General features: G+C 37.9%; 1 protein-coding gene across 1 annotated transcript in view; it reads left to right on the top strand.

The window, feature by feature from the left end:
* The window catches only part of PTCHD4 (patched domain containing 4), a 194,353-nt gene that overhangs the window by 49,440 nt on the left and 118,419 nt on the right, over window positions 1-26,494 (top strand). The window contains exon 2 of the mRNA XM_007127389.2: window positions 1,159-1,639. Coding sequence (XP_007127451.1) covers window positions 1,159-1,639 — 481 coding nt within the window. The remainder of the gene's footprint in view (window positions 1-1,158; window positions 1,640-26,494) is intronic.

The following is a 26,494-nucleotide window of genomic DNA, read 5'->3' as shown; positions in this document are numbered from 1 at the left end:
GTAGCAAACACATAAGCTGTTCATGGCATACATTTACCTTTGTGCCTGTGTCTCTTCTGGGACCTGATGCACCTTTTCAGAACCAGACTCCATCCTGCAACCTGCCACTGGGTTCAATATCGCATCTGATAAAAATTGCCATTGGAGAACATGACAGATGTGGCAAAACAAATATATCCAAATTGATTCAAATTTGGTGATGGCTGTCAGGGATTTCTTGCTGAGTGTTAAGGCACAACACTAGTTGAGCATTACTGCTCTGAATCTGTTTAAGCGACTCAGTGTCCGCCTTTCGTCTTCCTTAAAGAAGAGTGATCGCCCCTCTTATAAACCCCACTCTTATGATCTTGTCCGCTCTACTTCATGTGAAATCCTGAAATTGAGATGACTTTTGACAACCCCACCTGAAATCTTAGTCTCATTTGGGGGGGGTTTGTCCACTGTGCTTTCTGGTCAACCTACAACTGGAGCAGGTGTTCAAAGGGAATGTTGTAGTGAGTGAACAGGTGCTCACATTATATTTAGAAAACATTTCAACACTATTAAATTATTTGTAAAAAAAAAAACCCAGTATTTTCTTCTACTTGTTCTGCAATACACAGCTGTACCCCCAGAGTACAAAGAACAATGGATGTTTGTGTGTGTGTGTGTGTGTTAGTGTAGGTGTGTGTGTATTAGTGTAAGTGTGTGTGTGTGTTAACCCTAGAAAGTTTAGCGTGTATTTATTAAACACATTATTATTTTAATTTTTGAAAAGTTGTTAACTCATGCCATGCTTCACTTTTGGCTGAAACTGAATGATTATACTTGATCCTGCATAAAGGAGTTATAATAGTTTGTTACAGAAGGAAATGGTGAGAATGAGGGTATGGATGAGATCGAAATAATACGTATGTACATTTTCCTATGCATGTGGCGAGTCTTGTATAACTTCACAACACCCTTTGCATCCTTTTCAATTCCGATCATTTTGCATGGTATCCCACGGAGCTCCAAAAGGTTGAGTATAAAATCCTAACATGCCACTCCACCCACATCAGTTCCACAGTCGCTGGAGTCTACCTCTGCCTTTTGTGCCCCTTCACTTAGAGTAAGACTCTGTTCTCTGCAATGTGCATCCCTCTGGTAACTTCAGCCTCCCCTTTTTCTGTTTTCAAGGATGGGAGGAACAGTTTTATTGGACACCAACTGGGCGGGGTAGTGGAAGTGCCAAACAGCAAGGACCAGCGGGTCAAGTCAGCCAGAGCCATTCAAATCACCTACTACCTCCAGACCTATGGCTCTGCCACCCAAGACCTCATAGGGGAGAAGTGGGAGAATGAGTTCTGTAAGCTTATGCGGAAGCTCCAGGAGGAGCACCAGGACCTCCAGCTCTACTCCTTAGCATCCTTTAGCCTCTGGAGAGACTTTCATAAGACCAGCATCCTGGCCAGAAGCCAGGTCCTCGTGAGCCTCATGCTGATCCTGACCACAGCCACCCTCTCCAGCTCCATGAAGGACTGCTTGCGTAGCAAGCCCTTCCTGGGCCTCCTGGGGGTGCTCACCGTGTGCATCTCCGTCGTCACCGCAGCTGGGATCTTCTTCATCACCGACGGAAAGTACAACTCCACCCTGCTGGGAATCCCGTTCTTTGCCATGGGTAACTATCCATCCTTGTGGTTTTCGGCTTCTTACCGGTTTGGGGCAAGGTAGTACATTTCTTGAATTCTCAGGTGGAAATCTGTTTTAATTTTGCATTGGTATGTCTGTGTGATGTTGTGAAATTTTACCTGGGGTGGTGTCTGTTTTACCTGATTAGGCCTTTTCCAGTAAATTTTAGGCTGACCAAGGCACCTCGTTTATGCCAGGGAACTTTAATGCTGTCCAGTGTTTTTCAGGTACAAACTATTGTAAATCTCTACTCAGCTTCTTCAAAAATTATAGGTTAAAGATCATGGGGTACAAAGTTAAGGAGATCCAAAACCTGTTTCACACAGATTTTTGTGGTTCATATTAGTGTTTCATCCTCAAACTGATGGTGATGAAGAGTGGATATCATGGGATGAAAATTCTGAGAGCCACCGATAGGTTCTAATTTCAAAGACCTTCTTCATTGGACTTTGTTTATTAATTCATTTCAAAGTTTTTGCAGAGAATATACTCCATTTCCCCACCTCTATTTAAAATTTTTCTGCAGCCACTTAAAGATGTGGCCTCTAACTTTTTTGGTGTCTGTTGAAAACAATTCATGAGTATCTTCAGTCAAGATTATCCTTTCTTGTACATTTTTCCTAGACATACATAAACGGTCTAGAAAATGGTATGTGAGTGTGTGTGTGTGCGCGCGCGCGCACGCACGCACGCGCATGCGTGTGTTTCTTGCAAAAGAGAAGATCAAGTCTGGGAAGAAAAGTGAGTGATGGTTCACCAACAAGATTGATGGAACTTATCAGAATAGAGATGATGACGGTGATTATTTGTGCTACCGCTGAAGAGTTCTGTCAGATGTGGTACAATTCCATACATGCAGCAAAGGATAAACTGTGAAAATGGCCTCTAGATGGTGAACTGACATGCACAGGAGAGTCTTCAGCTGTAAAATAATTGCTTTTCCCTCCCCAGGTTAGTATCAGCCCTAAATTATAGCTTTATTATTAAGTAAAAAAGATGTAGGCATGCGGTTAAAGTCTTACAGGTGATCTGGGCCCTTTTCATTTTGATCTAAACAAACGTTTTCGAGAACAACGTTGCAAAGTGGATTTATCTGGAAACCCATCTTCACCGTGGCCCTGTTAGCTCATCTCGGTAAGTCTCAGTTTCCTCTTGTATAAAATGAGGAGAAATGAAAAGCCAGTTCCAATTTGGCCTCTATGGTACAGCAATATTTCTACTTAAAACTAAATAATAATAACAATGGTAATAATAATAATAAAAGCAGCTATGCTTATTATCACTTAAAAAAATAAAATGAGGATAATGATTGGATAATATTAATGAGGATAAAAAATAAGTCAAAGAATTGTTTTCCGAACGTAATAGAATATACCTAAAGGTAATATGACAGGGTAGACACTCAATAAGTATCATCGAGTTTTAGTCGTTAACCTGGTGTGTTAAGTGCAGTGGATTCAGTGATGAATAAGAAACAGCCCTTGGCTTCAAGAAATTGAAAGTCTTTCTTGCATTCTGCGTATCATGTTTAAATGGGTGTTCATCTTGTTAACAAAAAGTTTTTCTATTTCCTAAAGAAATATATGAAAATTTTTTTTCACCAGTGACAAGGATAGGTCTAGATTTGAACCACTTATACTTGTTATGTTTTGTGGGCTCAGTCTCTTAACTTAATAATATAAGATTCATATGAATCATGCAGCATGATTCACAAATGAAACATGGATCATTCAAGATGGACAAATTAGGCACCTTAGAGCCAAGAGGGCTTTTTCTAAAACTGGTGGCAATCTAATTAGGTAGTGGAAAGATTTATCAGGAAAATTCTGTAGTGTGTAGAATTACATATTTCATACAAATAAGGAGAAAAATTGTCTCCAGTGCTGCTGAATTGTATTCTAGGCTCAGATACAAAATCAGTGGCATTTTCATTCCTTAAAGAAATAATAAAGGGCTTCCCTGGTGGCTCAGTGGTTGAGAATCCGCCTGCCGATGCGGGGGACACGGGTTCGTGCCCTGGTCCTGGAAGATCCCACATGCCACGGAGCGGCTGGGCCCGTGAGCCATGGCCACTGAGCCTGTGCATCCGGAGCCTGTGCTCCGCAATGGGAGAGGCCACAACAGTGAGAGGCCCGCGTACAAAAAAAAAAAAAAAAAAAGAAAGAAAGAAATAATAAGAACACTGAAAGCCACAGTGCGGTAAATGTCCAAACCCTAAAACACACACTTTTCACATTTTCACCTCTCTCAGTCATCTTTATAATCACAAATCAGCCCTGGACAGGGTCGGTGCAGACTCCAGAAGCCTAGTAAATGGTTACTTTTCAGTATTCCTGCAATTCAAGTTCTTAAAATAATCTTAGAAGAACTTTCCTGCTATGTTCTGAAAACATAACAACAGTAGACGTATAAATATATACTTATTTAAGATATTTGCTCCATCAAGGGGGAGTTGGTTTTGTTGTGTTTTGTTTTGTTTGTAAAATGATCATAATGGTAAAGATACCAAGATGGAGAACTAGTGAAATGAAAGGAATATGCCACAGAGCTAGGACATCTGGGTTTCCACCCCAGCTTTTCCACTAACTTTGTATGTTTTGTTGGGCAAGTTAGGTATAGTCCCTTTGTCCCAGTTCTTCATCTATTTTTTAAAATTTATTTATTTGTTTGTTTTTATTTTTGGCTGTGTTGAGTCTTCATCGCTTGTGCACGGGCTTTCTCTAGTTGCGGCAAGCTGGGGCTACTCTTCGTTGCGGTGTGCAGGCTTCTCATTGTCATGGCTTCTCTTGTTGCAGAGCACAGGCTCTAGGCACGCGGGCTCCAGCAGTTGTGGTACGCAGACTCAGGCTCAGTAGTTGTGGCGCACGGGCTTAGTTGCTCTGCGGCATGTGGGATCTTCCCCGGCCAGGGATCGAACCCATGTCCCCTGCATTGGCAGGCAGATTCTTAACCACTGCACCACCAGGGAAACCCCAGTTTTTCATCTATTAAATGAAGGATTTGGACTCTTCAATCTTAAATTTTGAAGTTTCTACATTATTCATTTCATTCTTCAACTGAAGTTAGAATTTGATCATTCTTTTGTAAAAACCTTGACGGTTTGTATTATCTTCAAACTTCTAACCTCCATTCTCCTTTATTGACTCTGTGTGTGTGTGTGTGTGTGTGTGTGAGAGAGAGAGAGAGAGAGAGAGAGAGAGAGAGAGAGAGAGAGATTGAGATTGAGAGCTGAGTTTGGCAGATACATGCCTTCTGGTATTATACACAGCATTGTTTAAAAGTAGTCCTTTGATGAATTAGTTTACATTGTGTCAAAACTGCATAATCCAGTGTTAGTTGGGTATAAGGAAAAGAAGCCCAACTCTTTTTATAAACCTCTATTTCTATTCCTATTTTCCTACAAAGATTTCTTTAAGGTAGTGAATATTCACTTCGTTATGCTCCAAGATTCAAGCCATTCATCCTCATTAGAACTTATCCCTGAAGCTGGGTATGTCGCTTAGGTGTTCTACTCTTCAACCATTCTATTTTTGACCAGCTATCTTTCTTTAATACTGCATCTGCTTGTTCTTTTTTCTGACCATTCATCTAGTTAATATCCCCAATGTCATTTCAGAGGCATGTATTCTGTACTTCCATATCCTTCATTTTTAAAGCCTGCACCAATTTTTATATTTTGGCTGGTGTCCCTATAAGTAAATGTGTGTTTGTTGAATTGTATGTTCAATATTTAGGCTTAGAAAAGAAAATAATTATAAGCATGTGTATTCTCTCTAGAAAAGATTTCAGAGAGAGAAATCCAGACTTATAATAATTTCTTTAAAAATGCTTAAAATGACCCCTTTTAGCTCCAGCTTAATGTCCTTTCTCTGTACAAGCATAAAGCAACGAGAATGCCACTAATTTAATTTATAACTCATTGTCAGCCTTTTTTTCACCTCATTTGCTTTATGTGGATGTGTTTCCTCTTTCTGGAAGGAGAAATATGGGCTAATATCTCACACTGATGCCAAGCTGGCTCCTGCTGTATCTTGCTGATCTTCCGTGGATAGTTGCCAGGGACATTAGGAGCCTTGGTTCACTATTATTTTTGCTGTCCATCCTGAGTTTGTTTTATATGCCAGGAGTCTTACTTTAGTCAGCTTGATGCCACTGGACATGTGCAGATGACTCGTTTTTTTCAGGTGAACCCAGGGTTTCCAGATAGGAGACCTTCTCATTCATCATCCAAAAACTGAGCTCCATATTCATTTACTTATTAGTTTATTCAAATGTTTATTGAGCACCTACCATGTTCTGGAGTAAAAAGTATTGAACAGAACTGATCAAGTTGTTGCCCACGTGGATCTTACATTCTAAGCCTGCTAAAGGAAAGTGTTGGACAATAAACAAATAAATATAAACTGTGTTATATTATTGATAAGTGATATAAAGTATAATCATAAAACAGGATAAGAGATAAAGAGCATAGGTGGTCAGAGAAAAGCCTTTCTAAACAAGTGAAATTGAAACAGAGAGCTAAATAAACTGAAGAAGGAGCCATGCACTGACTGAGAAAAGAGTGTCTTTGACAAAGAGAACTATGCATGCAAAAGCCTTGAGATGGACCTTACTTGGTGAAGTTAAGGAAGAGCAAGAAAGGGAATGTGGCTGGAGCAGAGTGGGCACCGGTCTGGGTATTATGCAAGTAGCATAGAGCCAGGTCACATAGGGCACAGAGAACTTAATACTTAAGATGGTAAGCTATCTGAAGCATTTTGAGATGAGAGTGTGATCTGACTTACGTTTTATGGAAATGAGTCTCAATGGAGCAAGAATGGTTATAGGTTATAACTCATACATAGGTGAGAGGTTATTGCAAAATCTTCATGGGTTATAATGGTGGTTTGAAATAGCATGGGAGCAGTGACAGTGGTAAAAAGGAATTAGACTCAGGATACATACTGGAAAATAGAATTCACAGGATTTGCTGAAGGAGTGGATATGGTATGTAAGAGAAAGAGGAGTCACGGATGACCCCGAGCTTTGAGGACTGAATAACTAATCGAAAGCAGTTGCCATTTACTGTCCTAGGGAGATCGTGGGAGGAATAAGTTGTGGGGGAAATACAAGAGTTTCGTTTTCCGTGTGCTCAGTTAGGTGCCTATTAAGTATCCAAGTGGGAAAATGCGGAATTGGCGATATAAGACAGTATACAGATCAGGTTCAGAAGTAAAAATCTATTAAGTTGGAGCTGAAAATATAAATTTTGGATTCATCTTGACATATCTAATAATGAAAGCCATGGAATCTGATAAGATCAACTGGAAAGATAAATATTGATGGAAAATAGAAGTCATCTAAAATCTGAGCCCAGGAGTATTCCAACGCTTACGATTGGGCAGATGAAAATGATTCAGAAAATGACACTAAGAAGGATTAGGCTATCAAGTGAGATAGCAGGAGAACCAAGAGAGAATAGTGTCCCAGCAGCCAAGTCAAGAAGGTGTTTCATGAAGGAGCAAGAGATCAATTGTTCCAATAGCTGCTAAGAAATTGTGTCCGGTGAGAACTGAGAATTGGTCGTTTGATTTAGGAATTTGAAGGTCATGAATGACTTTGGCAAGAGCTGCTTTAGAGGAGAGCTGAGGTAATTTAAAGAGGTTCAGTAGAGCTTGGAGCATAGGAAGTGAAGACAGTGAGTAAAGCTAATTCTTCCAAGGAATTTTTGCACTAAAGGGAAATAATGATTTATGCAGTTGGGGACGACGTGCAGTAGAGAAAGCTTCATAGTAAAGCAGAGAGAAGAGATTGCAGAAGCAATGTCATTGAGCAGGAGAGAGAGATAGGACGGGATTCAGAGCACAGCTAGAATCATTGGCTTTATATAAGAGCCTAGACGGCTCTCATCTACAGTTAAGAAAAGGGAAGGCAGAAAATATGGACAGATCCAGATAGATTGGTACATGTGGGGGTGGAACCACGTGGAAATTCTCTTCTATGGCTTCAACTTTGTCCGTAAAATAGGAAGCAAGTCATCAGCTGAGAATAAGTTTGGGGAAGGAGGCGTTAATTTGAGGAAAGTGAAGGAATTCTTAAAGAGTCACTTCAGAAAATTGGAGAATAAAGAAGAAAATTTAGGTGAATAGCTAGGAAGCACAAGGGCCTCCTTGACGTTTACGTGCGTGAATTTAAAAAAAGAAATCAGTTAGCGTGGTTGCTGAGTCGGTCCCCCCTCCAGCCATATATAGCTGCTTGGGGGAGGAGTTGAGTAGGTATTGAGATGAATGTAATCGGAAAGAAATTTCCAGAAAAAAAAAAAGAGGGTTTATAGTGTATGCAAAAGAGTGACTGTAATGACAGATCACGAACGTTGTAATAGTTAGGATCAGCTAGACCATGTTGCAGTAACAAATAATGCCTTAAATCCATTTAGTTTAAGAGAACAAAGATTGACTTCTTGCTCATATCACAGTTTGGTCTGGGTCGGGAAGCTCTCTTTGGAAACTCTTTTCCAGCAGAGATTCAGGGATTTAGGATGCCTCTGTCTTACAACATGTTGCCTTCTCAGAGTTTGTGCTCCCCGGCATGTACACAAATGAGGGAATAATTCGAGAAATCACACTACTTATAACTACCTTGTACCCAAAGTGATTTAGTTACTTCTCATCACATGCACTTGGCCAGAACTAGACATATGGCCATAAGCTAACTGTGAGGGAGGATAGAAAATGTAGGAGAGCAAATGGATTATTTTATGAGCATCAGCTGTCTCTTCCACATAAACTAAGCCAAACAATAAAGGTAACGAGGATTTATTTTGCCTCATCAGTGTGGTAAAACACTGATAAGGTCAAAATATTATATTCTTTGTGGGGTCAGAGAATTGTCTTAGGTTGGAGTCTGTTCTGGTTATCTGTTTCTGTATAATAAACACCACAAAACTGGGTAGTGTAAAGCAACAACCATTAGATTATGCTTGTGGATTCTGTGGGTCAGTATTTTGGAAATGGCACAGTGAGGTGAGTTCCTCCCACCTCTAGAATTTCTAGAGCCTCAGCTGAGGGTGACTTGAATATCTGAGGTCTGGCATAGTTGGGTCTATAACAACAATTTTCAACATGGCTTCTTCGCCCACATGGCTGGTACCAAGTCTGGGACTTCTGAAGGAGAATCTCAGCTGGGACTGTTGAGCATAGCATCTAAATTTGGCCTCTCCAGCATGGTGTTCCCAGGGTAGTCAGACTTCTTATATGGTGGTTCAGGGCTCCAAGAAAATGTTTTGCACAAGAGAAGGACAAAAGTTCAGGGCTGGCTTAGACATAGAAGTCCCATAGCATCACATCAGCCCTATTCTACCATCTGAGTACCAGTCACTAAGGCCAGCCCAGATCCCAGAGGAGGGCAATGGAACTCCACTTCTTAAGACAGTGGCAGAGAACTGAAAGAGTGGCAGAGTCACATTGCAGAAGAGCACGTAGAATGGGAGCTACTGTTGTGGTCACCTTTGGGAAGTGCAATCACCACACAGTCTTAATGTGAGTGAGCTGCAAAGATAGAGGTGGATTCCAGAGATGCTTGCTGTAAAGGTTTTGAGACGAGATTATTACTGATGACAATGGCTATGATTTGATCATTTGGGGATGGAAGACAAATGTTAGATTAAAGACGTTAGATGTTCAAAGGACCCAATTTAACAGACATAGATATTCCATGATCTCCAAGGCCCAACAAATCTGGCATCTGCTAACCTTCTGACCTCAGGTTCAACCTGTCTGTCTCTCCTGTACACCTGGAAGGCTCTTCCTCAGATGTTTCCTTACCTCCTGCAGGTCTTTATACAAATGTCACCTTCTCAATGGGGACTTTCCTGGCCACCCTATCAAAAACCACAAGTGCTTCACCAGTACTCCCTTCTTCCCTCTCTGATTCAGTTTTCTCCTTAGAGCTCATCATTATCTAACATACAGTGTACTTTACTTTTTGACTTATTTTCCCCGCCATAGAACGTAAGCCCCCAAAGAATGTAAATTTTTATTTTTCCATTCACTGCTGTTTTCCAAATACTTCAGACTGGCCTTGGGTTGGCACTCAACAAATATATGTGGAATTAATGAATGAATGGTCTGTTAGCGTTTCTCAAATGGGTTATAATCTATTAGAGAGTCATTTAATTTAACGTATCATGATCCATGTTTATATTTCACTTATGGGGAAGAAAAGAGAGTAGAAAAGGATAGGAAATATGAAAAGGTGTTGCACATAGTAAAGTATTACCGCATCGTACTTTTGTTTCAGTTTAATATACATGTGTATAATAGACATGATGTAAGATATATTGCCTAATGCAGGTCACAATCAAAATTTTTAGAAAACACACTGTCTAGAAACTTCTTTGGACTAATGTCTTAAGGAGACACGGTGATAGGTAAGGATTTATTAATAGGGAGGGAACTGGGAGAACTCATCAGAAGCATGGGTAGCTTCTCCTCTTGGTTCTGCTGGAGACAGAATCTGGATTTACAAAGGGGAAGGTATTGCCAGGGACATAAGGTATTACTTCTTGGGCACTTTTATTTTCCTCGACTTTGACCAGCACAGTGTTTGGCACATAATGAGCCCTCTAAGGTTTGATGGTTGGCTAAAATTTTTTAATGATTATCTTAAGGGTTTTGAAATGTTTCTCAATAAGTTAGTTTTGCCACAGGACCTGTTTTACTCGGGGTCATTAAACCTATCAAAAGCCTGCCCCAAATAACCCTATTGCTAGAAGCTCTCTTATTGGAGCTATTTTTTAGCCATGTCAGTTGCAGCCACCCTGCTCTTGGTGATAAATAATCATCTCCTTTGGGAAAATGTTGGTCAATGATGTGAAAATACCTCTCTGTTTAGAGGCTTGGAGTCAGAAGACCTGGAGTCCAATCAAGTCCCTGTCCATTCAGGTGACTTCTCCTTGGGCCTCCCATGTTTTCTCTTTCATAAGATGAGGAAGTCAGACTGATTGGTCCTTAACATCTTTCCACCTTTACTCCTTAATCAGTGAATCATTCATCTGACATTTAGGCTATATGTTATCTAGATTTTTGGCTCGTTGGGAGCTGCAGCTGGGTCTACTTGTCATCTTTTCAAGTGTCTAGTCCGAAGTGCCCATAGCATGCATTTTACAAATGTTGACTTTTGCAAGAGAAGGCTTAACTTTTGGTTGTTTTTAGCTTAGATATCTTAATGTCCTTATTTTTTATATGTTATTCTTCAGTTTTTATTTCTTTATATTGATCTCTGTTCCTTTTGTAGCTCTGAAATGGACCTCCCGGAAGAGAAGGTTTTAACAAGTTAAGATGTTGTCTCACTAACTGGTTTTTGTAGACCTTTTGAAGGAGGTGGGAAGGGAACAGATCTTGGCCTAACAAGTAAGAAGCTGAATTTTATGCCAAGCATTTGAGGTAGCATTGAACAGTATGTAGTTTTTATTGTGAAGCACTGTCCAACATTACGAATAATTATATCCTGACTCCTTAAGATTCTTATTTTCTTTGGAATCCACCTCCATCCGTTGCATGTTTTTCTGCTAATGAGCTTCCTCCCATGGTAGCTGGAGTTTAGAAATGAGGAAGAGTATTTATATAACAAAGTTTTACTCAGGGTGAAAAGCATATGGGCCCATTTTGGTGATTGTGTTTATCTCAAGGGTAGGTGATGTGCTAGTTTAGACTTTTAAAATGGAAAGATTTGTAATTAAGCCTTATGCTTTCTAATATGTTATGTCCTTGCTTTTTTACTTCTTAAATCAGATAGGGAATTAGGCTTGAATATTTAAGCAGACAGGGAAAGGAGAGAGACATCAATTTATCCGGTATATGGTAGAACTGTTCCTATGTCAGCTTCTACCAATTCTCCAGTGTGGACATCTAAGCCTTCCTCAAATATGCATGTATCACAAGCAACCCTAACTATCCTCATTAATTGAAGTTGACTTGACTGTCATATATGAGAATGTTCAAGAAAAAAATATTCCTGATGCAGAAGAGCTGCAGTTGCCAACCAGATCAGGATTTTCTGCAGTGCTGCATCCAGGTAAAAACTGCAATTCAAACTCCTGAAACTTGAAGGGTGAAAATGCATTAAGGCTATGCCATCGCTTTTCTGAGGAAAAGCAAAGTCTCAGCCAGATAAAGATCATTTACAAACTAGAGACTTATTTCCAAGATTCAATTCGTTTCCAAGCCAGTATTTTCATACCCAGTCATTGAAAATTAGCAGAGAAAAATTAGATTAATCCTGCATTGGTTTGAGGGTCCAAGAGGCCAGCCTTGGGCTTCCAAGAATTGAAGAATCCTTGTACACTGATTTTCACCTGCCTTCCTGGAACACGGTGGTTTTTGAATGCATCACATATCTGTGTGTCATCGTGACTGATTTTCTTTGTAATGAGAGAGGAATGCCTTCATCCAGACCAAGGCAAAACTCTATTATTCAAGCCTTGGCTTACAGATATCACTCTGTACCCTTAGAGAAGTTATAACCTGAGTTTGAATTTAATATAAAGAAGATGCTGCTACTTTTCCTACTGCTTCTCACACTGACTTGGCCTAAATGGAAGAAGAATATGTCCTGGCCAGTGATATTTCCAGTGATTGTTTCAATTTTAAGTGGAACATCCTAAACTAAATATCATACTTAATAATGTAAATCAGCAAAGTATTAGTTAAGAATATTTACTAATAGTGTTTGAGATAATAAAAAACAGAGTATAACCATAACAGTCAATGATATAAACCAAATAATGAAGGAAAAGGAGATAATTTTATCAGAAAGGACTGGATATAAGAGTAGGTTAAACTACATTTTAGCAAAAAAAAAAAAAAATAAAGTGGTGGATTTGGGGAGAAACAGATTAGATGGCTCATTTCATTGAATGAAAACCAATCAAAATCGCGCGCACACACACACACACACACACACACACACACACACACACACACACACACACAAAGAGAAACCAGTAAAAGGCACCTAAGTTGTAGATTTTGGGGTGAAACTGTGATGCATATAATAAGGACTTATAATAATTAACAGCAAGTTGCTAGATTCACTCTACAATTCAGTCACCTTCCTCTTCCTTTCCTCTGTCAAAGTCAAGGGTCAGGGCAACTTTATAATATAGTTTACTGTGTTGGTACAATGTTTTGCTAATAAGAAGTGCTCAATAATTATTTCTTGAATGAATGACTTGTAATTTCACTAGCTCACAGGAGACATGAAGGAGATTTTTTTAGAAATGGATAAAAATCTGTGTTTGAAATTGAACATGTTCTTTGAAAAACGTTAGAACCATGGCTTTTAAACAAAGCCATTGAAAGTGATTATGTAATGAGGAGATTTTGAATTTCCAAACATGAGAGTATAGTCTAAATGTTGTATCTTTTGTTTGGTGCATCATGTACCTTAAAAGTATCCCATTGGCCATTTGATCATGCAAATGGATTCCTATTCGCCCAGAGGAAAGTAGGGCAGCTGTTTCCATTAAATGAGGAAATATTTAGTTCATGAAAATAGTTCATGAGAACTATTCTCAAGCCTGGAGAGGAGCCAAGGTCAGAACCTGTATTACTTGATTTTTCCTCCCAGGTTCCTTGACTCTGTTAGTAGTTCTCAAACTCAGTCCTGGGGAGTCCTTGGGATGTGCTGGGGGTGCAGTGGGCCTCAGAAAGAATTAAGCCCCCAGAAGTCCCGGCTACTCCTTCCTGCTTCTGAAAAGAAACTTTGTTCTGACATTTTTACATGACAAGTCTCCATAGATATTTAGTTTGAGGAAAAATTCCTGTGAATTAAGAAAAAAAAGTTTGAAAACTGCCCGTCTTCTACCATGCTGTAGTGCCTCTTTCATAATAAAATGGAAGGTAGAAACTAAACTTGAGATGAACTAAGTGTATCTTACAGTCTGGGTGGCTGTGCTTTGATCAACTGTTATATCCACAGACAGCCTGTAGTCTTTTTGTTGAAGTATTTCTAGAGGCGGGATGTCTACTTAAGACCTTAACTTTCTCTCTTGCAGACAAGTTAACCTATTTTTAAGATGCAGGAAATCCAAAAGGATGGAGGCAATGAGGTTGTATCTCTGTCATGAGAACTAAGTAAGACTTCCAAGAGGCTCCAAAGGGTAGAATTAATTGTAATTTTACTATATTCTAGGGTTAGAATGGCTGTCTTACAGGTCAAAAAGTTGTACTATAAAAACACAGTGACAAAACTAGATTCTCAGTGACAGAATCCCGTTAACTAGGTTGACAAGGGTAATATGTTAGCCAGAATCTCTGTTCTGGTAACCTTTTCAAAAAGTGGTTTACGCTAGCTAAGCTTCCCTTTCTCAAGATATACAAAAAAGACTCAGAGGGCTATGTGATGAGCATAAATTAAAACACAGTGAGGCAGCACATGATCCCTAAAGCAGGCAGACAGACCGGCGGGGTGGGGCGGGAAGCGCTGGTGGTGCCGGTGATGGGTGCCCCCTCCCGTCTCACAAAGACCGCCGAGTCCCATCAAGTCTAACTTTTTAGGACTTCCCTGGTGGCACTGTGGTTAAGAATCCGCCTGCCAATGCAGGGGACACGGGTTCGAGCCCTGGTCCGGGAAGATCCCACATGCTGCGGAAGCAACTAAGCCCGTGCACCACAACTACTGAGCCCGTGTGCTGCAACGACTGAGCCCGCACACCTAGAGCCCGTGCTCCGCAACAAGAGAAGCCACCGCAATGAGAAGCCCACGCACCACAATGAAGAGTAGCCCGCGCTCGCCGCAACTAGAGAACACCCGCACACAGCAATGAAGACCTGAGGCAGCCAAAAATAAATAAAATAAATAAATTTAAAACAAACAAACAAACAAACCCACAGTAATGTCTGATGGATTTCCTTGTTTCCCACAAAGAATGATGCCAAAATGCCCACCCGTGCCTCCCAGATTCAGTGTCATTCTCCCTTGAGAAGTTCTGTGTACCCAATACAGATGCTCACATTGCTAGACCTTACCATTCATTCTGTGTTGGCCACCACCACTGATAAGCTTTCTCTCTAAGATGACTCAATATCACTATGTAGTAAACAAAGTAAGTAAAGAGTGTTTCTGTTGGGAGTAGGAGACATTCTTTCTCCTTTGATTATTTATTGATGAGATGAGTTTAATCCTCAGAGAGGGACCATCTTTCTATGATTTCCAAGTGTTTGTGGTTCCTCCTTTCTATTCCCCCGTGATCTTTCTTTTTGGTTTATTATTTATTCCAGTCTGTTTATCCCTTTGCCCTTTCTGCTCATTCTTCTGAACCTTATCCTGAAAGATGAGAACCCTAAAGCAGTAGCAGGTTATGTGAGTTCCTGTATTCCCCACCCTATGCAGACAAGGTTATCAACACACCATCTCCTCACTCAGGTCGGCTCTGCTGTGTGTCTGTAGCAGTCTGGCCGAGGGAGACATGTCTGTCAAAAGAGGCCTGTGGGCTTCATCTCTATGCAGCCTCTAATTCCAATTTTCTTCACATTCTTTGCTCAGACCAAAACCAAATTGCTATGTGGCCAAACATAGAAGGCTGTTTCATGTCTCATGATATTCCTTTTCCTAGAGATTCCTTTCTGTCTCTGCTTGGTTCTGATTTTCAAAGCTTAAATGCCTCTTGCTCTATGGAAATTTTTAATGACTTCTAAAGAACAACCAAGAACAACTGGTTTTCCTTTTGGCTTATCCTTGTTTACATGCCTATATTTACTTCCATGTTAGGCTGCAGAGCTTTCATTAGAAAGGATCGACTTACTGTTTTGTATCCTTAGCAACTAGTAGTGGGCCTGGCGCAATTAGGAAGTATTTGAAAATTATTTTCGGACTGACCATTCTGCCATTTTAGCCCACTATGCATAATTGGCCTTCACCTTGGGTTCCTTGAAAAGCACTTGTGCCTGTAACTCTCTGTTTGCACTCTCCATCATCACCAACAGATTTTCTTCTCTACCTTTCTCTTCCCTGATCTTTGCTCTGGAAGGCTGATTCCTATGGACGCATCACCCAGGCTCCCTTTCCCTCTGGCTTTGGGTTGCATTTGGCCACCAAGAGGCATCACCAGGAGATAGTAGGACAGAAGGAGAAAGAGGTCAAGGTCTTTCTTCCCTGCTCCCTCCCTCCCTGCTTTGGCATTATTTCTCTGGCAATAACTCCAGTCTCTGACAGGCAGCCACTCCTCTGTATCTATAGCTCTTACTGGACCCTGATCATACTGTTTCCTCCCTTTATTCTGTTAGACTTAAAAGTGGTAACAGCTTCCTGCTCTTGATAGTCTCTGGGTACCTCAACGTCCCTTGTTGTTGTTTTTTTTCCCATTGGCTCTGCTCATATCTCTGTAAGTAGTCTTTCAATTAAGGTCTTTTTATTTATACCATTTGAAGGATTTCTATATGTCCTACCAAGCCTTTCAATCTCTTGCAAGATATACAGCATCCCAGTATCTTTTGGATCTGACATTCTGCCCTCAAGTCCATCTGCCTACCTTAATTCTCTGCTTAACACTAGCCAACCAACCTTCTCTAAGGGCACTGAGTCCTACTCTCTACCAACCCAGCTCCTGGTCACCCATGGACCTAAGGAGCAGTCTGCCTTCCCTACCTGAATTTGATTACCAGTTGACATCTGGACATCTGCAGTCATGTTCTGCCTGCCATTTTGGACATCTTAAGTTCACAATGTCCCTTGGACAGTGGGCAGTGTATCTCTTTTTAGAAGCCATTCTTGTGTCAGAACTTTGCTTTCTCCAGTAAGCTGAAGTCTTGAGGGCATGCAAGCTTCCTATGCAGACTTGTTTTTGTACTTTTCATGGCTATTATGATATGCCGTTTTTGAGAAAGATCCTACAGAAAAAGTTTTAAACACACATGTTTTTACCATCACCCTTGGTAAAGCTTAGGGCTCGCATTAATAGAGGCTATACCTCCTGCAAAGCAAGAATGAGAAGTTATCTCATTGGAAAATTCCATATCACTATAATCATTTTTAGGTCATGGTGGCTATTTTCTTCCTTGTACCTAGTTTAAGCTAAAAGTAGTTTGATATAAAATTGTTGCCTTACAGTCAGATTTTCCAAATATATATAAAAAGAGGCTGCCTGTCCTTGTTTTGTGCCGTGGTGCCTGTGCTTTTGCAGCTGAAAATAGCATTGGTGCTTGTTCTTGGCACATTTTACTGCAAGCTTCTACCTAATTTGCTGTCCACACTCCCCCCCGAAGTCCTTTTCAGCATTGCCGCTTTCCAAGTATTTCCTTCTCATTGACTATCTATGTCTCACTTTCCACAAAGCTATTCATTTTCCAGTTTTGAGGTTGACACACATCCTTCTACTAACTCTCTTCTTGCTAGAAACCCTGTTTTCTATTCCTGGGTAGTAGGTTTTTGTTTTTGTTTTTGTTTTTTTCTAATTCATTTGTTTCCATTATTACAAAAACAATGCATTTTTAGGAAAACATTGAAAGATAAACAAAATCTAAAACCGTCATCCAGAGATAATTGTTGATAAAAATTTCATGTTTATTCTTTGACTATATCTATAGAGAGATAAATATGTCAATATATGAAACAAAACGATAAGACTGTATATATACTATTATGCAGCCTGCTTAATTCAATAACTCAACAATTTCCATACGTGCAAAAAAAGTGTAAAACCTGAATATATACCATTTTCACTAATAGTTATATGTTAACATGTGTGACTACTGCTCAGATTAAAACATAAAACATCACCAGCATTCCTATAGCCTCTTTCTGATCATACCCTCTCCCTCGCAATAATCATTATCCTGACTTTTAGGGTTATCAGCTCTTAGCTTTTCTGCATAGTTTCACAACCTATGTTATAACGTACATAAAAATATATATTATTATCTCTTCTAGATGAACTAAATATTTTATCAATGTAAACTGATTTTCTATCTCTAAAAACAATTTTTGCTGTAAAGGCTGTTTAGCTTCATCAGAATCTTTTGTTTCTATTTTTTAAATATATTTTTTTCCATTCTTTAAGTATCAACCTTTCTGTTTTCTTAGATTTTCTATATGTGTCTTGTAAGTTGCATATAGTTGGATGTGGAGATTTTTCCTGTCTTAATGATTTTTGTCTTTTAGCTGAAGAACTTAATCCCTTTAGTTCCTTTAATATAATTTCATATATTCGAGAGTTTAAATTTACCATTCTATTTTGTGCTTCCTATTTGTCTCACACTTCCCATATATATTCCTATCTATCTGCCTATATATATATATATATATATATATATATATATAGGTTCCATTTTTGGCCACCTTTTGGATTGAATTAATACCTTTTATTATCCCATTTTTTTCCCTTTGCAAGTTTGAAAGTTAAATGTTGGCTTCTAATTTTGTGATTGCTTTAGAAATTATAATATTGATACTTATCAAAATCTAAAATGCATCAAAACCTTCATTTTTCTTCCTTATGTAATAAAGTAGTTAGATCATTTGGACTCCATTTAGACCCCCTCCTGACTTACCTGTTAATCCTGTCTACCCCTTTAATTCTAATGTTATTATTTAACCTCAGTAGACATTATTATTTCTTTTTTATATAGTACATGGTCTTTTACATTTACCCACATACTTACTACTTTTTTGATTATCATTTCTTCTTACATCTCACACGTTTCATCTGGAGTTACTTTTTTCTGTCTAAAGGAAATTACTTAGTACCTTTAGAGATGTTCTGCAGGTGAAAAACTCAATTTTTTGTTTCTTTATCTGAACGTGTCTTTTTTCCTCTCATACTTGAAAGTTATTTTTGCTGGGTATATAATTCTTTAATTACATTGAAAATAATGATTCTCTTTCATCTTATTCCATTGTCTTTTTCCTCTGACTATTTTTAAGATTTTTCTTTGTCTTTGGTTTCCTGCACTTTCACTATGATATATGTAGATGTGGCTTTCTTTGTATTTATCTCACTGAAAATTCATTAAGTCCCTTGGTTTCATGAAGTATTGTCTTTCATAAATTCTAAAAAATTATCACTTTTATCTTTCAAATGTTATTTCTATCTTATTATTTTCCCTCCCTGTTGAACTCCAATGAAACATGTTACAATTTCGCATGTCTCTTATCCTCCCTTTGGCATTTTCCCTTTGTCTCTCTGTGCTGAATTCTGAATAATCTCTTCTGTTTGATAGAATAGTTTACTAATTTTCTCTTTTGCTGTATGCTTGAGGGTGAAGCCCTCATGATTGGGATCAGTGCCTTTATAAAAGAGACCCCAGAGAGCTAGCCTGTCCCCTCTACCATGTGATGTACACAATGAAAAGGGGCCATCTACGAACCAAGAAGTGACCCTTCACCAGAAACTGAATCTGCCAATACCTTGGTCTTAGACTTCCTAGCCTCTAGAACTGTGAGAAATGAATGTTTGTTGCTTTTCAGTCACCTGGTTTATGGTATTTTTGTTATAGCAGCCTGAAGGAACTAAGAAGACACTGCACCTAGGCTATTACTAAAATACCTATCAAATGTTTAATTTTTATTATTGAATATTTTTGTGTCTGAAAGTTTGACTGAGTTCGTTTTTGAGCCTATGTCTATATCTATTTTGTGTTATTTGAAGATACTTTCAAAGTTATGTATTTTTAAAAACAATAAATGTAGTCTTCTAAGATTTTTATATTCATTATATTATCTGGGGTCTCTGTGGCTCTGCTGCTGTCTGTTGTTTGTACAGGTCTTAAATCAATCACCTTATTTCCTTGTGTGCCTAGTTATCTATCAGTGTGTGGTAGTCATTATCCTTGAAAAATAATTGTGTGTTTTCAGATTCCTATGATGCTGTTCCCTCTTCCAAAGAGGCTTGTGTTTGCATCTGTCTGGCACCTGTGGGCACTTATGATTGGAAACATCTCAAATGTAGTTCCCAACTTGAGGTTCCTTGCTCCATCCAGACTATGGTATCCAGGGTGTAAATGTACACAAAGACCCATCTATAAAAACAACTTTTATGATTTTTTTCCTTTTCATTTTTCTTCTCTATTCTACTCAGCACAGATACCATCTCTAAAGTGTGTCATTGCTCTGAATATGTGGACTTTGAGATCCCAGCTTGAGGTGGGGAAGGTGTCTCAATAAGACTTCTCACCTCGCACAGACCATAAAGCTAAATTTCTGCCCTCCCTCATAAATGAAGGCTATTAATCTGAAGCCCAAGTGTGCAGTATTATTATTTTTAAAAAAAACACCTCTCAATGAAAATAGAGTTGCTGTGAAATTCTGCTTAGCACTCTACATTCAGTCTTAGCCCAAGAATTTATTCTTAAAGTTCCCCCACTATATTTGCAGCACTTTAGTGATTTTTAGGACAAGTTTTGTTAGTATATTTTGTGTTTATTTTTTTTCTAGCATTTTTCTTGTTTTTGGCTAAAAGGTTGATCCAAATAGCATGATCCTGTAATATCAGGAAGCAGAAACAGCTGCAGTGTCACTTTTAATGGCTGGATATTATTCTGGACTCTGTTTTTAAACCATTATTATTTTAGTATTTTCATGATATACATGTATTGTGTGCTTAATGTTAATATTAACTGCTTTCTAACCCAAATTTGTTTTTCACATAATTTCATAGGTTACAATTTGTTCATTATCTTCATTTTCTGATTCAGTAGATAATATTCAAATACAAACTTTTTAAAGCTTACTTTTACTGTAGACCAATTAATACTTTTCCTTTGAAAAACAGGCATCTCCTTCTCAAAGGAAAGGGTTTGCCACTATGAGAACGTTAATCTGAATTTAGAAGCAAGACGTTTCCATACACAAGGTGCACTAGAATGACACTATCTAGAGTAAGACACTACTACATCACCAGTGTAGAGTGCAGTGGTCAACAAGTGCCTTCCCCCTGCAGTGATTTGCTTTTCATATCCATGCTCAGGAAGTTGAGAGGATGCCAGTCACTATATTACTCGACCATACTGTTGATAATCCTATCCTACAATTTGATGTACATTTTGAGAGAAAACAGAAGTAATATTCATGGAGATTCTTGAGTTCACAGTTCAAAAATATCGGTCTTTGGAGTATTCTGGGTTCAAGTTTCATTAGACCAGATAGATAGAAAACATAATTCAGCTTCACTAGGCAGAACAGATCCAGTGATTTGATGACAGTAAGGTACAAAGAATCTCTTATAAACCAGTGAAGACAGTTAAGAACAGATACATATACCTTTTTTTTTGGCCACACGGCATGTGGGATCTTAGTTCCCTGACCAGGGATCGAACCCGCGCCCCCTGCATTGGAAGCGCAGCGTCTTAACCGCTGGACTTCTAGGGAAGTCCCCAAGAACAGATACATATACCTCTTTATTCAAAGGTTCTGAACTTAAATGCCTTGGGGGACAGGTTGCGAATACTGATACGTTTACACTGGTATGTGCAATAGACTATTATAAGACAATAGGGAATGATGGGGATTGGTGCAAGAGAGAATATATAGACAGCCAAAAGGCACTGAAATTTAATTTTTAAAAAATCCACTACCTATATGAGATACTTCTGCAAGCCAGGTTGTATGGTCAGGGAGCCAGGAAAACTGACAGTGGAGATTTAATAATAACTAATAAGTATTCAGCACTTAGAATGTTCAGTAATAACACTTTACAAGTATTACTTTACTTAATCCTTATAATAATCCATTGTATATGAACTTTTATTATAGATCAGAACAATGAGACAGAATTTTACTAATTGGCTGAAGGTCATATCAGATAGTATGTGGTAGAGCCAGGGTACAAACACAGCAGCTCTGTCTCCCTCTATGCTCTCTGCCGCTAAGTGTTTTGTCTTTCCAAGTCTTCATAAGTAGCTAATTATTAGACAAATTAAAGTTCTAGAAACAAAATTAATACTGTCTACCAGATTCTCTCAAAACTCAGACATTTTCTATCTGATAAAAAGAAAAAAGTATACATAGTATTAATATAATATTATATCATATTAATATATTAATTGTATACACATACACACAATTACTCAGTTCAGTATAGTTTGAAATTTAGCATGAAGCAGGTCTGCTTTGGTCTCTATTCAAAAATAATTTAGATACTGAAAAACCAAAAGAGCCAAAAAAAGAAAACAAAGTTTTAAAAGGAAAAACTCACCTCAATATAATATCACCACAAGTTTTTCTCATCATGTAGACTCCATGGATATTGCTAAAAATATCAATGTGTTTGAATGAAAATTCGTATGTTGAAATGTTAGGCTTTCTATACCTGAAATGAATGCTAAAAATAGGGCAGAGTAATAAAAAGTTATTTGAATATGCATATACAACATAAATAGCAGTTGAATCAGCATTAATTTTATTTAATTAAAGCTATCAGTAGTTTTTTTCACCTTCCATTAAATGAAGGATTTCTTCTAAGACAAGAATATTGACTGGGAATAGTTATATCATAAACTTTTCTTTCTCCATTTTTTAAATATTTCTAACTTTATAATGTTAAAAAATATTTTGACTAAATATATGGCTTTCATACAACATTTTGCTATCTTGGCAAATCTCTTGTTACCACAAATAATTTTATTACTGTTCAAAAATATTAGACCATTCTAGCTAGTTACTTCATAGAATTCCATGTGTCCTCATATCTGTCTTTGTACCACTTGTAAGTTTTTAGCATGTCCTTCCTTTTGTGCTGTGTGGCCTTTTTCAATATTTACTTAAGGCACAGAGAACCAGTCCTATCACCATGATAATTTTTATTCAACTATGTCAGCATAAAGGAGCAATAAGAATAGCAGCTATGCACAAGAAAGGCAGGAGTCATTAAGAAGTTAGGGTCTGACGCAGACATAGTAATGGACTTGAGGACACAGGGAGGGGGAAGGGTAAGCTGGGACAAAGTGAGAGAATGTCATGGACGTATATACACTACCAAATGTAAACTAGATAGCTAGTGGGAAGCAGCCGCATAGCACAGGGAGATCAGTTCGGTGCTTTGTGACCACCTAGAGGGGTGGGATAGGGAGGGTGGGAGGGAGACGCAAGAGGGAGGGGATATGGGGATATATGTATAAGTATAGCTGATTCACTTTGTTATACAGCAGCAACTAACACACCACTGTAAAGCAATTATTCTCCAATAAAGATGTTAAAAAAATTAAAAAAGAAGTTAGGGTCTGAGAATAATTCCAGGAATCACATGAAGAGATATATGATGTTTTATGAAAACAAATCAGTTTTCAAAAGTAAATGGAAATGTATTGGAATGGTCACAATTAAATTAGAAATTCCCATATTATTCATTTCACTGCAGAGAACTGAGTTAACCCTATACTCATTTTAAACTCATAGAGAAAATCTTAACACAATTGAAAACATGAAAATTTGTCTTTAACCACAAGCTTAAGGAAAATCTTAAATTATAAATTATGTAATTGTTTTCCCTACCTTTGAAATTCCTCCAATACAAGTTATATCTCACATCTACTTTAATTTCCATCATAGGTGTGCTGGGGTTTAGGGTGGCTTCCCCAAACTATGCCACAGTGGCATCTTGATTATTTTGAATTGAAGCTGCTTGAGAAGCAGCTGATGAAGGAAACTATGACCCTCCTCTGTCCTCCTGAAAGCACGAAATAAATCTCTCATGTGAAAGGTGCCCTCCCTGCATCTGGAGATAGAAGGATATCCTATTGCCAGAGACAGGAAATTTGAGGCTGAGAAGCCTCTGAAAACAAACCTTGTTACTTCTTTAATTCACTACCCCAATCCCAAACTCTGTTTAGATTTTTCACCAATTAAACAACCAAAACCTAAGTTTCTTTGTCTTGTCAATTTCTTACAAATTTATCGTTTCTTTGTCCAAAAAGTACAGTGGCTCCCTGCTTGGCCACTTCTTAGGTCCTATTTCTAAGAGTGCTCCATGAGCATAAATTAAAATTTGGGTTTTTTTCTCCTGTTAATCAGTCTTGTGTCAGTGTTATTATTAGTCCAGCCACAAGACTGGGGTAGAGGGGGAAATATGCCCTCCCTGACAAGTCCAGTTATGACAAACTACGTGTGCATTAAATTGTTAATTAAGCCATACCTGTATTAACATTTATCTTCCCTTCTGATGCATAATCACTGGTAAATATCTTCTGAAACTGTACCCATATATATACCTTAGATATTCTTTAAGCATCTATTGATCCGAACTAAAGCTTTATATGAGATAGCAGCTTTCATTAAAAGAATCATTAAATGAATCATTTTTAAAAGATTTAAAAGAATCATTTTTAGGGCAATTACCCTTAAATCATTGTTTTTTGTTTTGTTTTTTTAATTTTTTTTTAATACCATGCATTTTCTGTCTTCCTTCCTTCCTTCCTTCCTTTCTTTTCTTTTATTTATTTTTGGCTGCATTGGGTCTTCGTTGCTGCGTGCGGGCTTTCTCTAGTTGTGGCGAGTGGAGGCTACTCTTCATTGCAGTGCACACGCTTCTCATTACAGTGTTTTCTCTTGTTGCGGAGCACGGGCTGTAGGTGCGCGGGCTTCAGTAGTTGTGGCGCACGGGCTCAGTAGTTGTGGCGCACAGGCTTAGTTGCTCTGTGGCATGTGGGATCTTCTTGGACCAGGGCTCGAACCCGTGTCCCCTGCATTGGCAGGCAGATTCTTAACCACTGTGCCACCAGGGAAGCACTAAATCATTGTTTTTAAGATTCAATTTAATATATAACAAAGAAGGGAATCCTTGAATTTTTTGCAGATTTTAGTAATTAGGAAGTCAATGATGATTATCAAGTTATATATTTATGTAGAAACATTACTAATGAAAAATATTTATGATAAAACACTTATTGATCATTTATGTCACGATTCAAACAAAGCCTTTCCTTTCTATTTAAAAATACCATATTACGAGGTGAAGGAAATATGTCATTGTTTTTGCTTAAATATTACATATGTTGTACTGTCATGAATTTACATAGGAACTGGGTTAAAATGTCATTCTGTTTACTGAAATGTTTGATATTTGTGATTTATAGTATTTCTGTAAATGTAAAACTAGAATTATCCTGTTATCTAGGTTCTAAGATTATAATGACAGGTTAGCATAGATTACTGTAATATTTAGAGTTTTAAATTTTGAACTTCATAGGCTTTTAAGCCATTAGCATAGTTAGTTGAGTTTACTGGTGATTTACTATTGTCTTTATTTTTCCTTAATATGTTAAAATAACTTTAGGCATTTGCCAAAATTTTATCCTATTACACACAAAGACTGAGTTTTGCATATGGTTGCACTATAAAAAACTAAACTTGGAAATCTCAAGTTATTTGCCCTTCAAATCTTGAAATACCAAATGTGCCTTCCTAAATAGAAGAAAAATTTTTTTTCAAAACTGTTTTAATGTCATGCTTTTAAATTGCTCTCAGAATGTCTGCCTGAACTGTAAGAAAACTAAATATTTAAACCACTGAAAACTAAACCTTTACGTTCTGAAGCTCAAAATCATATTTTGAATCATGCATAAATGCAACATTGGCATTATAAGGCATCATTAAAACTTCCTTTAGTAATATTCTTTAAACACTCTAAAACTCATTTTTCTTTTGCAGAAACAAACTAAAAAAGCAAACAAAAACTACTTTGCAAACATTATTAGCCACACAATTGTCTTTCCTCCTCCATTTTACCTCTAACACAGTTTTCTTGCCTTTGTCTTGTCATTTATTCGACTTTTTGATGTCTACTTTTAAATTTTACCCTAACGTTTAGAAATGTGTAATCTATATAAGTAAACATCCAAATGTATGTCTATATTTAATTTAATTTATTTTGTTATATTTATTAATTAAATTAAATCATAATTAATTAATTCTTTAGTTCAATTCCATTCTGAAGGCATTAAGGGCATGTTTACTCTGTGCTTTGCCATATACATTATATATATTATTTTATAGTCCTTTTAAACATTTTTCAAAGTTATTTATCTTGATATGCATTAGTTGCCCTCAAAAAAATATAGTCTTGTTTGGAAGTCAGTTACACTACATTTATGAGTTAATTCGTCATTTCATTCAAAATTCTTATGGAACACCTATTATCTTTCAGACACTATGCTAGGTAGTGGGGGAAAAATAGGTAAGTCAGACTGATGTGGTCCCTTCATTCATGGAGATTAAGTTCTAATTTTTATACATATGGAAAATTAAGGACTGATTTAAGATATAATCTGAGATATTTTGCAAAGATAAATAGTAAGCACCATGAAAGGGCCATAAAAAAAGAGAGATGAGGTTGTGGTTGATTTCTTGAAGAAAATTCAAGGGAAGATGAAACTCGATATCAGCTTCATAGGTAGACAGTTCTTCTAATTAGAGATGCTGCTACAGACATTTTTAATCGCATACCTTCCTTACAAACCACTAAAAGCAAAGAAAGAGTCACAACTGTAAATTGTGAAGAATATCTGCTCTATTGGACCAAGCTGAGAGATGATGAAGAGTCAACATGTATCCATCTCCTTTATCTTATGGCAGGCAGTAGATTTCCTGACAGTTAAATGAAGAAACATGCTGATCTCCCTGTGCTATGTGGCTGCTTCCTACTAGCAATCTATTTTACATTTGGTAGTGTATGTATGTCCATGCCACTCTCTCACTTCGTCCCAGCTTACCCTTCCCCCTCCCCGTGTCCTCAGGTCCATTCTCTATGTCTGCATCTTTATTCCTGTCCTGCCCCTATGTTCTTCAGAACCATTTTTTTTAGATTCCATATATATGTGTTAGCATACAGTATTTGTTTTTCTCTTTCTGACTTACTTCACTCTGTATGACAGACTCT

Source organism: Physeter macrocephalus, chromosome 18, assembly GCF_002837175.3.
Source record: "Physeter macrocephalus isolate SW-GA chromosome 18, ASM283717v5, whole genome shotgun sequence".
Lineage (NCBI taxonomy): Eukaryota > Metazoa > Chordata > Mammalia > Artiodactyla > Physeteridae > Physeter > Physeter macrocephalus.
The sequence above is the reverse complement of the archived record's forward strand: the minus strand, read 5'-3'. Positions and strand labels throughout refer to the sequence as shown.